The sequence below is a fragment of the Dermacentor andersoni genome, chromosome 11, assembly GCF_023375885.2.
Source record: "Dermacentor andersoni chromosome 11, qqDerAnde1_hic_scaffold, whole genome shotgun sequence".
In the NCBI taxonomy this organism is placed as follows: Eukaryota; Metazoa; Arthropoda; class Arachnida; order Ixodida; family Ixodidae; genus Dermacentor; species Dermacentor andersoni.
In genome coordinates this window covers 12,758,892-12,773,242 of record NC_092824.1, presented here as the reverse complement: position 1 = coordinate 12,773,242, position 14,351 = coordinate 12,758,892, and the positions used below count along the sequence as shown (strand labels likewise).

Here is a 14,351-nt window from a genome sequence, read left to right as displayed (position 1 = left end):
TTTCACATTGACAACAGCCTGTGGTTCTCAATGGCATCTCCTCTGATCTTGCTGCAGTGACCTCTGGAGTACCTCAAGGCTCTGTCTTGGGGCCCCTCTTATTTTTATTATATATGAATGATATCACTAGTGGTATTACGTCATCTTTGAGGATGTTTGCAGAAGACTACGTAGTATATAGGATAGTGATTGTGATTTTTATGCACTTCAGAGTGATTTAGATAAACTTTCAACTTGGTCTGAGAAATGGGAAATGTCACTTACCATTTCAAAATGTCTAAACATCACCTTTGCAAGGAAAAATTCATACAAGACGTACGAGCACAAATTAAATAGCGTTACTCTAAGCAGGATTACGGAATGTAAATACTTGGGAGCTTGGTTTACCTCGAATTTAAGGTGGAACAGGCATGTACAGGGCGTAAGAAGGAAGGCGGCACGAAAGTTGGGCTTGCTCCGTCGAAATTTTCGCCAATTGCCTAGTAAATTGAAGAAACGGCTGTATTTTACTCACGTATGTTCAGTACTTGAGTACGCCTGTATCTGCTGGGATCCTTATACGTGTCAGTTAGTCGATTTACTTGAAGAAATTCAGAATAGGGTGGTTCGATTCGTTCTTGGGAATTACGACAAAAACCTCAGTATTACCGAAGGCAAGCTCAGACTTCATTGGCAAGATCAAAACGACAGAAGGGCCTCAGACTCAAATTGTTTCACATTGTTTACTAGTCTAAAATAAGCATTCACAGGAACAAATATATTACATTAGCATCTTATATTTCACGTAGAAGACACCATGCCTTGAAACTCCATGAATTTCCTTTTAAAGGTGACACTTTGCGTTATGAATTTTTTATAGGACCACGAGGGAGTGGAATGCTCTGCCGTCAAATATTGTTGGTATACAATGCAATGAAAAGTTTTACCGCGCTTTGTGTGTTGAAATGAGTGTCAATTGATGTAGATATGTATGTACCCCCCTGCTGTAATGCCTTCCCAGGCAATGCAGGTACTCAGTAAATAAATAAAAATAAAATAAATACAATAACACTCACTTTTTGGCCCATGCATCAGTTTTCACTTATTGCGAATAAACTCCCATAGCCATTTAATGCAACATGTATATAGTGTGATACTACCTAATGAGACTTGGATAATAAAAATCTCACACTAAAGCTGCAGTCTTCAGCACATGGGTCACAGAGGAAGAATATGTCTATAATAGTTGCTAATACGACTTCAGACAGATGCGTGTGTTGGTCTGCAATAGTATGTGAAAGCAAGAACTTTTTAAACACCGCCTTGTGGCAAAGGTATGTCCCAAAAGTTGTAGGCAGTTACAGCAAGCAAAACGGGGAAAGTGTTTTCAGCGTGTTATTTGCTGCATACTGGTCAGAGGAGGGCATCAAAAAAGCAGGTCTCGCTGCCTCGTTTTCTCTGCTTCTTCCACAATGATGGCAAGTAAATAAAGGGATAAAAATCATTAAAGGTCATTGATCTTGCTTTTCTTGACAGGCGGCGACGTTAAAGACCTGGGCGTTATCGATGGCCTAGACCAGTGGGAGGCTCTCTCGCTAGGCAACCCATCGCCGCGCCAAGAGCTGCTCATCAACCACGACCCGACCAAAAGAGCCGGCACCGCACTGAGGGTGGGCAAGTACAAGCTGGTCGTCGGCACGCTCCACAATGGCACCTTGGACGCACACGTAAACACTCGCAGTGACCAGGACACACCCACCAACACGGACCTGGACGAGGTCATGGAGAACTCGGCAGTGGGCAGGACGCTCAGAAAGTACTACCGCGTGAGTCAACTGCCGATACAGCAAGGCTGGAGAAAAGAAGCAGTCATCGACTGTGGAAAAGATTCCACCACCAACTTCAAGTCATTCCGAGAGTCCTACCTTTTTGACATCGCCAACGACCCGTGCGAATTGAGGGACATCTCACAAGAAGAGCCTAAAGTGAGTTCAAAGGCACACTCAAAACGGCACGGAAGCACTTTCTGAACATGTTAAGGAACCATTGCCGATCTTTAGACACCGCATGCTACCGTGAGCGTGCGAGCCAAATAATATTCTGGTGCATGCAGCATGGAACTTTCAATGTAGCGTAATTCCTTTGATACGTAAGCGATGAGCAGGCTTGACGGTCCATTGTGCCAGCGTATGGGCGACCATTTGTGACCACGAATAACTCACGCGGACAAGGTCGCACACGCATGCGCACATTTTCAGATCATTACACAAGCGTGGAAGCAGTGGCTTTGTCTTGTGTCGCCATTGAAATATTGACACGTGTACTTATCTTTATCGGGCGACCACGTTTCGCCACCTAACAAATGTAATCGCACAGCGCGGGACGCGCCTGCATGTATCCGAAGTTTCTGAAAAGTTATCGATATTTCTACCCAGCTGTCTGTTGTCGCCGAACGTTGTATTATGTGATTTCATCGCGTGACGCGAATGGTGTAGAACTTTGTGGAAGGCACGCGGGTCCGAACGATTAGTCTGGAACATTCGACGACTGCTGTATAAAAGCCGACGCGCTTGACTCGCTGATCAATTTCCGACGATCGCCGACCGTGTTCGCCGCTATCGTTCTGCTATAAGTGTAGCCTGTTTTTGTGGGCACAGGTTCACCCAATAAAAGCTAGTTTTGTATTCCGCCGTATTGCTGCTTTCTTCACCGTCACTACCAAGTGACATCTGGTGGAGGTGCTTGTGCGTTCATGTACCGAACGCCCCCGCAAAGCCGCGATCCAAGCCCGAAGCCCGAGGACAGAACCAACATCGCCCAAGACCAGCGTGCTAACCGCAGACTGCAAGGACTGCCCCCAGAGCACGGACTTCTACCTGAGACGACAAAGAAGATCGTGGTCAAGACAACCCCAATGGCTGCCCGAGCGTCCCCCGTTATCCTACAACAACCTCGGGACCCACCAACCTTCCATGGAGCAGCGACTGAAGACCCGGAATCATGGCTGGAGACCTACGAACGAATCGCAACATTCAACAACTGGGACTCCGACGAGAAGCTGCGGCATGTCTACTTCGCCTTAGAACACACCGCCAGAACTTGGTTTGAGAACAGGGAATCGACCTTGACAACGTAGGACCTGTTCCGTAGCGGCTTCCTACGCACCTTTACAAGCGTCGTGCGCAAGGAAAGGGCTGAAGCTATGCTGGACGCCCGAGTGCAGCTGCCAAACGAGAACGTTGCCATCTTTACGGAAGAAATGAGCCGTTTGTTCCGCCACGTACGCCGACCCGAATATGGCCGAGGAGAAGAAAGTCCGCCTACTGATGCGTGGTGTAAAGGAGGAACTTTTCGCCGGGATGGTAAGAAGCCCACCGAAGACCGTCGAAGAGTTTCTTTGTGAGGCGACGAACATTGAGAAGACACTCGAGATCCGAAACCGGCAATTCGATCGCCGCACGAACTATACAAACTACGCCGGGGTTCAATCACTGGCTACCGACGATCTACGCGAGACTATTAGAGCGGTCGTACGGGAGGAGCTGCAGAAGTTCTACCCAAGGACGCAGTCCCAAGTGGATCCAATCGCTGAAATCGTCAAAGAGGTTCAGCGATCGCTTGGAGTCCCTGAGGTGGTACCACGATCACCGCAACCTCAGCCGGAAGCGATGACCTACGCCGCCGTCGCCCGCCGTCAAGGTCCCCCTCCGCGACAACGCCAGGGCCCTGTAACGCCGCAATTCCGTCGTCCGCCGCCGCCAGCACGCCCACCCGTCGCCCAGCGCACCTACGCGAGGAAGACGGACATTTGGCGAGCCCCCGATCACCGCCCGCTCTGCTATCACTGCGGAGAAGCCGGCCATGTGTATCGCCGATGCCCATACCGCCACTTGGGACTGAGAGGGTTCACCGTCAACGCAGCTTGTCCACAGCTTGGAGAGCGCCCACGTGACATCGCCGACTACCTCGCCGCTACTCAATGGAGCTCTCGACGACCGTTGCGTTCGCCATCACCAGGCCGCTACCTGTCACCGCAGCGCCCACCATACACTGGCCCAGCCCGGGGCCGGTCAGCGAGCCCATATCCGGAAAACTAAAAACAGCAACCGATGGAGGTGCGGTTGCTGTTCGTCGAACTGACGAAGATCCTCCGCCGCCGCCGAAGACGCCAAAGAAACCATCTCGACGACATAATAACGACACGCCGCCGTCCCGAGGAAGTCAGGAAGCCAAGACTACACCGACGAAAGACGACTTGACGACGCGACGTACCAGCTTCAGTTCAACACGACGCAGCCGTGATCCGACGCCAAGACCCAACTGCAACGCAAGACAAAGAACCACCGACCTCGACGTGCTTCTATATGGCCACGCAGCTACTAGTCACCGCCTTAGTCGACACAGGCGCCGATTACTCAGTCATGAGTGGACACATCGCCGTCCAGTTGAAGAAGGTTAAGACTGCATGGGAAGGCCCTCAAATTCGGACCGTTGGAGGACACCTGATTACGTCGACAGGAATGTGCACGGCAAGAATTACCATTCACGACCGGACTTACCCTGTCACCTTCGTTATCCTCCAAAAGTGTTCACGAGACGTCATTCTCGGCATGGACTTCCTCAACCAACACGGCGCAGTCACCCACCTGAAGTCGAAGTCAATAACGCTGTCGGAAGATCATGCGATACAGTCGGAGAGCCCTCGTAGTCACCACTCCTTGAGTGTGCTCGAACATCAAGGGAGCATCCCGCCTCGCTCCAGCATCGTTATTTCGGTCGGCACCGAAACACCCGCTGACGTAGAAGGCGTCATCGAAGGCGACCAACGTCTACTGCTAGACCGTGAAATTTGCGTCGCAAGAGGGATCGCTCAACTGCGCGGAGGAAACACGAAAGTGTTGCTGACAAACTTCAGCCAGGAGTTCAAGCACATCAACAAGGGCACGATGATCGCATACATCGAGGAAATTCTGGAGAACAGCAATGCGTTTGTCCTCTTGGATTCTGCCGCATCTACCCCGACGACCTTAGTTCCCGAGCCAGACTTCGACATAAATCCAAGTCTCCCCACGATTAAGCAACAACAGCTCAGAAGTCTACTTCGACGATACAAAGAGCGCTTTTCGACGTCATCAAGGATTCGACGAACCCCAGTCGCAAAGCATCGCATAATAACCGAAGAGGGCGCTCGGCCTCTCCGCCAGAGCCCATACCGAGTTTCGACGCGAGAACGTGAAGCTATAAGGCACCAAGTCGACGAAATGCTGCGCGACGACATCATCCAGCCGTCCAAAAGCCCGTGGGCATCTCCTGTAGTCTTGGTGAAAAAAAAGGACGGAACCCTGCGTTTCTGCATCGATTATCGTCGTCTGAACAAGATCACGAAGGACGTATACCCCCTCCCACGGATAGACGACGCACTGGATCGGCTCTGCAACGCTAAATACTTCTCGTCAATGGACCTCAAGTCTGGCTACTAGCAAATAGAAGTCGACGAAAGAGATCGCGAAAAGACGGCCTTCATCACCCCAGACGGCCTCTACGAGTTCAAGGTTATGCCATTCGGACTGTGCTCGGCGCCTGCAACGTTCCAGCGCGTGATGGACACGGTTTTAGCCGAATTGAAGTGGCAGACCTGTCTCGTTTACATGTATGACGTCGTCGTCTTCGCCGGAAATTTCGACGATCACCTGAGGCGGCTTGCGACAGTACTAGAGGCCATCAAGTCATCAGGGCTCACTCTGAAGCCGGAAAAGTGCCGATTCGCTTACGATGAGCTTTTGTTCCTAGGCCACGTCATCAGCAAATCAGGAGTACGCCCCGACCCACAGAAGACAGCTGCCATCGGAAAGTTCCCGCAGCCAACCGACAAGAAGCCAGTGCACAGATTCCTTGGCATGTGTGCCTACTAAAGGCACTTTGTCAAGGACTTTTCACGCATCGCGGAGCCGTTAACACATCTAACCAAATGTGATGTCGAGTTCAAGTGGGAAACGCCGCAGGCCAAGGCATTTCAAGAACTCAAACGACGCATGCAGTCGCCGCCGGTACTTGCACACTTCAACGAGGACGCCGATACCGAAATCCACACTGACGCCAGTATAGCCTAGGCCTCGGTGCCGTCCTAGTCCAGAGGAAAGAAGGACTTGAACGGGTGATATCGTATGCTAGCCGGTCGCTGTCAAAAGCGGAAAGCAATTATTCTACGACTGAAAAGGAATGCCTCGCCATCATTTGGGCTACAGCTAAATTCCGCCCTTACCTCTATGACAGGCCATTCAAAGTCGTCAGCGACCACCACGCGTTGTGTTGGCTAGCTAACTTAAAGGACCCTTCAGGACGGCTGGCGCGGTGGAGCCTCAGACTACAAGAATATGACGTCACGGTAATATACAAGTCCGGAAGAAAACACTCCGACGCCGATTGCTTATCACGCGCCCCCATCGATCCCCCGCCGCAAGACGACGAGGACGACGACGCCTTCCTTGGGATAATAAGCGCGGAAGACTTCACTAAACAGCAACGAGCAGACCCGGAGCTAAAAGGCCTCGTCGAGTATTTGGAAGGGAACACCGACGTTGTCCCTAAGGCATTTAAGCGCGGTTTGTCTTCGTTCACGCTACAAAACAACCTGCTCGTGAAGAACTTCTCACCAGTCCGCGCCAGCTACCTTCTTGTTGTACCGTCAGCGCTGCGTCCAGAAATACTGCACGCCCTACACGACGATCCAACCGCTGGGCACCTGGGGTTCTCCCGGACGCTGTCGAGAATACAGGAAAGGTATTACTGGCTGCGTCTGACCGCCGACGCCGCCCGTTACGTCAAGACATGCCGAGACTGTCAGCGACGCAAGACACCACCGACAAGGCCAGTAGGATTACTACAGCCGATCGAACCTCCTCGCCGACCATTCCAGCAGATTGGGATGGATTTGTTGGGGCAGTTTCCGATGTCAACATTCGGGAATAAGTGGATCGTCGTGGCGACGGACTATCTCACCCACTTTGCTGAAACTAAAGCTCTACCAAAAGACAGCGCAGCCGAAGTGGCGAAATTTTTCGTCGAGAACATCCTGCTGCGACATGGCGCTCCAGAAGTACTCATCACCGACAGAGGAACGGCTTTTACAGCAGAGCTCACCCAGGCCATTCTGCAGTACAGCCAGACAAGCCACAGGAGGACAACTGCCTAACATCCGCAGACGAATGGTCTCACGGAGCGCCTGAACAAGACCCTCGCCGACGTGCTAGCAATGTACGTCGACGTCGAGCACAAGACGTGGGACGCGGTCCTGCCGTATGTAACCTTCGCTTACAACACGGCGGTACATAAATTCAGGTGTGGTTAACTTTTAACAGGAAATCGTTTAATGGCAGTGACCTAATTGTTCCGGGAATTAAGTTCCAGAATTCGATAGTACGTGGGAAAAAGCTGTATTTAAGTTTATTAGAGCGAGCAAAGTAAGGCTTAATATTAAGGCTATGGTGACTCCTTGACCGAGGAATGTCTGAAGGAATATATATGGTATGCGAGATACGATACGAAAAATTGACGATGCGATGCAGAAACTTCAATGACTCAATGTGACGGCATATGGATAAAGGGGTTAGGTTCAAAGAAGCTAAGGCAAGAGAGGGTGAAAAATAGTGATCATAGCGACGATATATGAACCTAATAGATTTTCGTTGTATGTTCTCAGTGGAGTTAATGTCGCACTGCTTATGAGGGTTCCAGACAGGAGAAGCATAATTTAGGATTGGGCGAATTAAAATTTTATACATTAGTAACTTAGTTTCCTTTGGAGAATTGTTGAAATTGCGCCTCAAATACCCGAGCTTGCGGAGTGCTTTAGTGCAAATGAAATTATTGTGTTTTGACCAGGACAAGTTAGTGGTAAATATGACATCAAGGTACTTGTATTCTGAAACCCTGTGCAAGGAAAAGTCGTTGAAAGTGCAATTGGTCAATGAAGGAGAGGCACTATTAGAAAATGACATTATCGCAGTTTTAGTAAAATTTCATTTCATTTGCCAAGTGTTGCACCAGGTACAGAAGCTGACAAATGAGGAATTTAGTTCAAGATGATCTTCTGGTGTGTTATTCACACGATACAAAACACAGTCGTCCGCATAAAGGCGTGTGTGTGAAATGTCGTTTCGAGGTAAGTCATTAATGTATAGTAAAAATAGTAAAGGACCAAGAACCGACCCTTGGGATACGCCAGATGACACGTCAACAGAAGAAGAATTAGTTGAATTATAACATACGAATTGTGACCGATGAGAAAGGAAACTGGCAATCCAACTAACCAAGTGAGAATTTTTCAAGATCATGTTAAGATTTATTAAGAGATTAGAATGCAGTACAGTATCGAAAGCCTTGGAAAAATCTATAAATGGAGTGTCGACCTGGGTTCCGATATCAAGGGCGCCGAGGATGTCGTGTGAGAATGCAACTAGTTTAATCTAGTCGGTTATACCAACGTCGATACTATCGACACCATCGTCAAAGAGTGCGGGTGGTTTGAACAAGCCAAGAGCCGCCGCATTTCCCGTAGATCCACACAGGTGCCCAACACAGCCGCAACTTCATCGTGTGATGCCGTTCGGCCGTTCCCCACCTATGACGACGTCACGCACATTGTTCGTCGCGAGACTAAAGCTGCCTCTCCTGCACATTTTCAACCTTCCGTATTCACAACGCCCGTCAGTGACCCATCTCTGCCATTGGTGTCCTTCATCCAGGCTGTAGTCAGGCAGGAGTTTGCAAATCTCGGCCTTCCATCAGCATGCCCACCGACTCGTCCTGATCCTCGGCCTTACTCCACAGACACCGCTCGACTATCCTACACCTCTTCTTCTTCACCCTTCTGCAATCCTACAGAACAGAGAACACTCAACAATCAGCCCATCTGCTTCTTCTGTCATCAGGCTGGGCACATTGCTCCTTATTGCCGTCGCCGTTGGACCTACACTCCTCGCGAGACCTTCCCCACCTCCATGCGCCCTACTCCTTCGAGCCGTTCAGCTGCTGCTTCCCCTACTTATTACTATTCGTCGTCTTCACACGAGCCTCTTACCTCTGACGCCACTCCTGCTCTCGACTTCTCCCACTCCCTCAACGTCGCCAATCTCGCTCACCACACCCTTATCGCTTTTCTTCACCGACATTCCCTGGAAGCTCGCAGCCGGAAAATTAGATCATGCAGCTTATGGAGGTGAAGCTGCAATAACATCGTCCCCTGCAAATCCTCCACTGACGGTCCCCACTCACCATAGCCCCCTAGAAGTAAAAGTCGACAATGTTCCCGTAACCGCCCTCATCGATACTGGCGCACACGTATATATTATGAGCGCCCCGTCACGCTGCCAGCAGAAGATTATGACACGACACAGACAATCCGTGTTGCCGATGGTGGTGCTGTTGAAGTGATAGGGATGAGCACTGCTCATGTCAGCATTGCCGGTCGTCACACTGTTGTTCTTTTTGCCGTCCTTGCTCGCTGCCCACATGCACCTTATACTTGGCCCTGACTTTCTTTCGGCACACTCGGTCTTATTTGATTGTTCTTTCGATACACTCTGCCTCGATATTTCTCTGCTATCAGATGCCTGTGACACGCCCATCAGCCGCTTAATTAAGCCCCACTGCTTTTGTTCGCCTGCCGCCTCGAGCCGTCACATATACGTCTGTTTGTCATCGACTCCTCCCGTTCCTGACGGCGGCTATATCATCACCCCTATTGCTCACTTACGACTGACGCGTAATGTTACTGTACCTGATACCATCGGCACAATAGCAGACAACTGTGTGTTCCTCCCGCTCCTAAATTTAGGTCTGACCCCTCAAGTGTCGCCCGACAAGATGTCGCTTGCTCAACTCACTGCTATAACAGACAATGGCGTGAAGGTTGTCGCCATAACTTCTCCTGATGAATGTGAGGTTTCCCAGTCACCAGGTTCTGACGACACCATTCTTTGAAAAATGAATGGATCACAGCTTTCGCCTGACCATCACGCTCTCTCTTGGCTTTCTTCACTGAAGGACCCTACTGGACGACTCGGTCGTTCGGCGCTGCGCCTTCAGGAGCATTCTTATTCAGTTGCCCACAAGTCTGGCCGCCTCCATCTGGACGCGGACTACTTGTCCCGCTACCCTGTTGACCCACCCGATGTATCGTACATCAAGCTTAGCCCCTGCATCTTGTCTATGTCCAAGTTTCTCCAAATTGGTGATGAACGTCATGATGCTTCCTTGCGATCGCTCATTCACCATCTCAAATCTACACTTAACGACGCGTCACTGTGCGTGTTCGTCCTCTTGAATGGCGCACTTTACCATTGTAACGTCCATCCAGATGGCCCTGAGGTGCTTCTCGTTGTACCTAAACATCTGGGTTCCATGGTCCTACGTGAGCTTCACAACGAACCAACTGCTGGTCACCTTGGCATATCGCGCACGTACGATGTGCCCGGCACCGCTTCTTTTGGCGCGGTCTCGCCCGTTCTATCTGATGTTACGTGGCCTCTTGCGATAAATGCCGTCGGAAACGACCTGCCGAACTCCCTGCTGGACTGCTTCAACCGCTCTGCATCCCGACCGAACCATTCTTCCGTGTTGGTTAAGACATTATCAGTTCTTTTCCGGAGTCAAAATAACAAGTGGCAACAAGTGAGTCGCCGTTGCTATAGATTATGCGACCAGGTATGCAATCACTCGAGTACTCACCACCAGAACTGCTACTGACATTGCACATTTTTTTTTATATACATACGATGTTATTCTACACCATGGCGCCCCACGTCAATTGTTGACATATTGAGGCCGCGCATTTTTGTCCCGTGTAATCAACGATCTTTTACGCCCCTCGTCAACGCAGCACAAGTTCACCACTTCCTACCATCCCCAAACAAATGGCTTCACTGAGCGCCTAAATCACACCCTCACGGACATGCTCTCAATGTATGTTTTATCTGACCACCGTGAGTGAGACCTCGTCTCACCCAGCCTGGGACGATGCTTTCAGTGGAAGGCACCGCATCTGCAGCTGCAATGCCGACTACGCATACCCAGTACGTTGCTCTACCTCAACCGCAAGACCCCGGCAAGTTCACCGGCCTCGGTGTGTTGACGTAGAAGAATGGTTGAAGATGTATGAGCGCGTCAGCAAGCTGAGCAGGTGGGATCCGACCATAATGCTGGCCAATGTCGTGTTCTACCTCGACGGAACACCGCGAACGTAGTTTTACACACACGAGGAAGAGCTGACCAGCTGGGACTTGTTCAAAGAAAAGCTGTCCGACGTTTTTGGTAATCCGACCGGTCGACAACTAGCCGCCAAGCAACAACTTGCCACAAGTGCCCAAACTGCTACCGAGTCTTATGTCTGCTACATTCAGGACGTCCTAGCCCTCTGTCATACTATCGACACGCGTCCATACCAGAGGCAGAGGACACATTATCAAAGGCATCGCGGATGACGCATTCAACCTCCTGGTCTATAAAAACTTATTGACTGTCGACGCAATCATGAAGAAATGCCGCCGTTTCGAGCAGGCGAAGAGTAGCTGTATATACAATCAGTTTACACGGCTTCCAAATACTGCAGCGACCCCTTCCTGTACCGACCCCACCGACCAATCTAGCTCGCCACCTCAAAGCGAAAACGTGACCCGAATTGTACCCCGCGAAGTTGAAGCAGCGTTTCCTGCCTCGCCTCAACAGACATCTTGGAACAACACTGCTGAGACGATATCGCCGATCCAGTCCGTGGTTTACCAGGAAATAGCTATGGATCTTCCCAGTACCTGCTGCTTGAGACGCCCTGACACCCGCCCTGCTCCTATGACTCTGTCCTATCGCAGTCCACTTCACAGTGTCGGTTATCCCTTCACTACCCGGAATCCATCAGACTGGCGTACACCTGACGACAGGCCGATCTGTTTCTGCTGCGGCCGAATCAATCACGTTTCCTATCACTGCCTGAGCCGTTGGCCGTCCCCTCCTCGAAACACCTTCCGGAATTCAAGTTCGCCCCGAAGTTCCTCACCCCGTCGCTTCTACGACGCTTCCGACGCCACTACCTCGACTCACCGCTATGCTCGCTCGCCCTCACCTCAACGTCGCCAGCCACGTCCGCCCCAGCTTCACCGCTCGCCCCCGCCGACTTACCTAGGACCGTCCCAGCAGGCAAGCAATGTGGCACCTCGAGGTGGTGCTGCAATGCCGGATTTGCCGCGAAATCCTCCTCTGATGCTGTTTACAAGACATAACCTTCTTGACGTCCAAGTTGATGGCACACATGTCACAGCACTCATAGATACAAGAGCACACACATCGATTATGACCAGTCGCCTACGCCGCTATTTAAAGAAAATTGTCACGCCTGCCTTTACTCGCTTCGTACGAATCGCCGACGGTAGCACGGTGACCGTGGTCGGAATGTGTACTGCACGTGTGAGCATTTCCGGCCGCCATACTGTCGTCCTTTTCACTGTCCTTGACCAAACGTCCATGACCTCATACTAGGCCTAGACTTCTTCTCTTCCCATTCAGCACTCATCGACTGTTCCTCCGACATTACACGAAATTCGCCTAAGACGGACTGATTTTGTTCACGTTCCACCACAAGTGTTGACATACATCGAAATGTCGCCTTCTACGCCAGTGCCCGGTGGTGATTACATCTCCGCTCCCACAACTGCCATCGTTCTCACCCACAACATTACTGTCCCGCATACAATCCTGAGGGTTACAGACAATCGCAAGTATCTCCCTGTGGTGAATTTCGGGCTCGCTAAGCAAATTCTGCCTAAAGATATCACCCTGGCTACAATCACTGCTTTAGAAGTTAGTTGCGTTGAGACTTTTGCCATCGACGCCTCATGTGAGCCTTTCCGGTCTGGCAAATGTACTGACAACAACATTAGGAAAATGATTGCCCCAAATCTCCCTCCTACGGAGACTGAACAGCTCTGCAGTCTATTGCTTTCCTACAAGGATATATTCGACTTGAACAACCGACCCTTAGGCCAGACGTCGCTTGTCAAACATCGTATCCATAAAGGCGATAATCCACCCATCCATCGGCAGCCCTACCGAGTCTCAGCTTCGGAGCGTCACGTCATAAAAACGGAAGTAGACAAGATGCTAGCGAAAGACATCATTGAGCCATCAAGTCCCTGGGCATCCCCTGTCGTGCTGGTCAAAAAGAAGGACGGCTCAGCGATTCTGCGTCAATTACCGCCACCTCAACCGCATCACGAAGACGGACGTCTACCCACTACCTCGTACTGATGACACCCTTGATTGCCTATACGGGGCACAGTATTTTTCGTCTATCGAACTGCGGTCCGGATGTCGGCAAATCGCTGTCGATGATCTCGATCGTGAAAAGACCGCCTTTATAATGCCTGATGGTCTTTACCACTTGAAAGTTATGCCTTTTGGGCTATGCAACGCTCCGGCTACCTTTGTGCGTATGATGGACTCATTACTCCAAGGATTCAAGTGGTCGACTTGTCTGTGCTACCTAGATGATGTTATTGTGTTCTCGCCCTCATTCAGCACACACATTGAGCGCCTTTCAGCTGTACTTGCCGTTTTTCGCAAGGCCGGTCTACAGCTCAACTCCAAGAAATGTAACTTCGGCCACCGTGAGATTACTGTTCTTGGACATGTCGTCAATGCGACTGGCATCCGACCGGACCCAGAGAAAAATCCCGCTGTGAAAGAGTTCCCTGTTCCACGGTCCGCAACAGATGTCCGAAGTTTCGTGGGCCTTTGCTCTTACTTCCGCTGCTTTGTTAAAGTTTTTGCCACGATAGCACGCCCTCTCACAGATCTCCTGAAGAAAAGTGTGCCATTTTCATGGGGAACTTCTTAGGCCACTGCCTTTTCTCGCCTTACCACCAGTTTTAGGACGATTCGCTACTTCAGCCCCTACAGAGGTGCGCACTGATGCCAGTGACCATGGAATCGGTGCCGTCTTGGCACAAGTTGAACACGGCCATGAACGCGTCATCGCGTACACTAGCCGTCTTTTGTCACCGGCAGAGCGGAACTATATTACTGAGCGCGAATGCTTGGCCGTTGTATGGGCAGTGGCGAAATTCCACCCCTATTTATACGGCAGGCCCTTTTCTATTGCAACGGACCACCATGACCTCTGTTGGCTTTTGTCCTTAAAAGATCCCGCAGGGAGGCTTGGACGATGGGCTCTGCGGGCTGCAGGAGTATTCCTATTCGGTGGTATATAGGTTTGGTCGCCTACATAAGGACGCTGACTGCTTGTCTCGCTACCTTGTACACACGCCCGCCAACACCGACATGGACGCTTCCGCAAGTATTCTTTCCGTTTCCCAGCTTTTGGA

The 14,351-nt window shown here is 50.7% G+C and overlaps 1 protein-coding gene across 1 annotated transcript in view; it reads left to right on the top strand.

The window, feature by feature from the left end:
• Window positions 1–14,351, top strand: part of LOC126517916 (arylsulfatase B-like) — a 315,163-nt gene that overhangs the window by 287,687 nt on the left and 13,125 nt on the right. Inside the window, exon 9 of the mRNA XM_050167747.3 lies at window positions 1,516–1,964. Within this exon, the coding sequence (XP_050023704.3) occupies window positions 1,516–1,964 (449 nt within the window). The remainder of the gene's footprint in view (window positions 1–1,515; window positions 1,965–14,351) is intronic.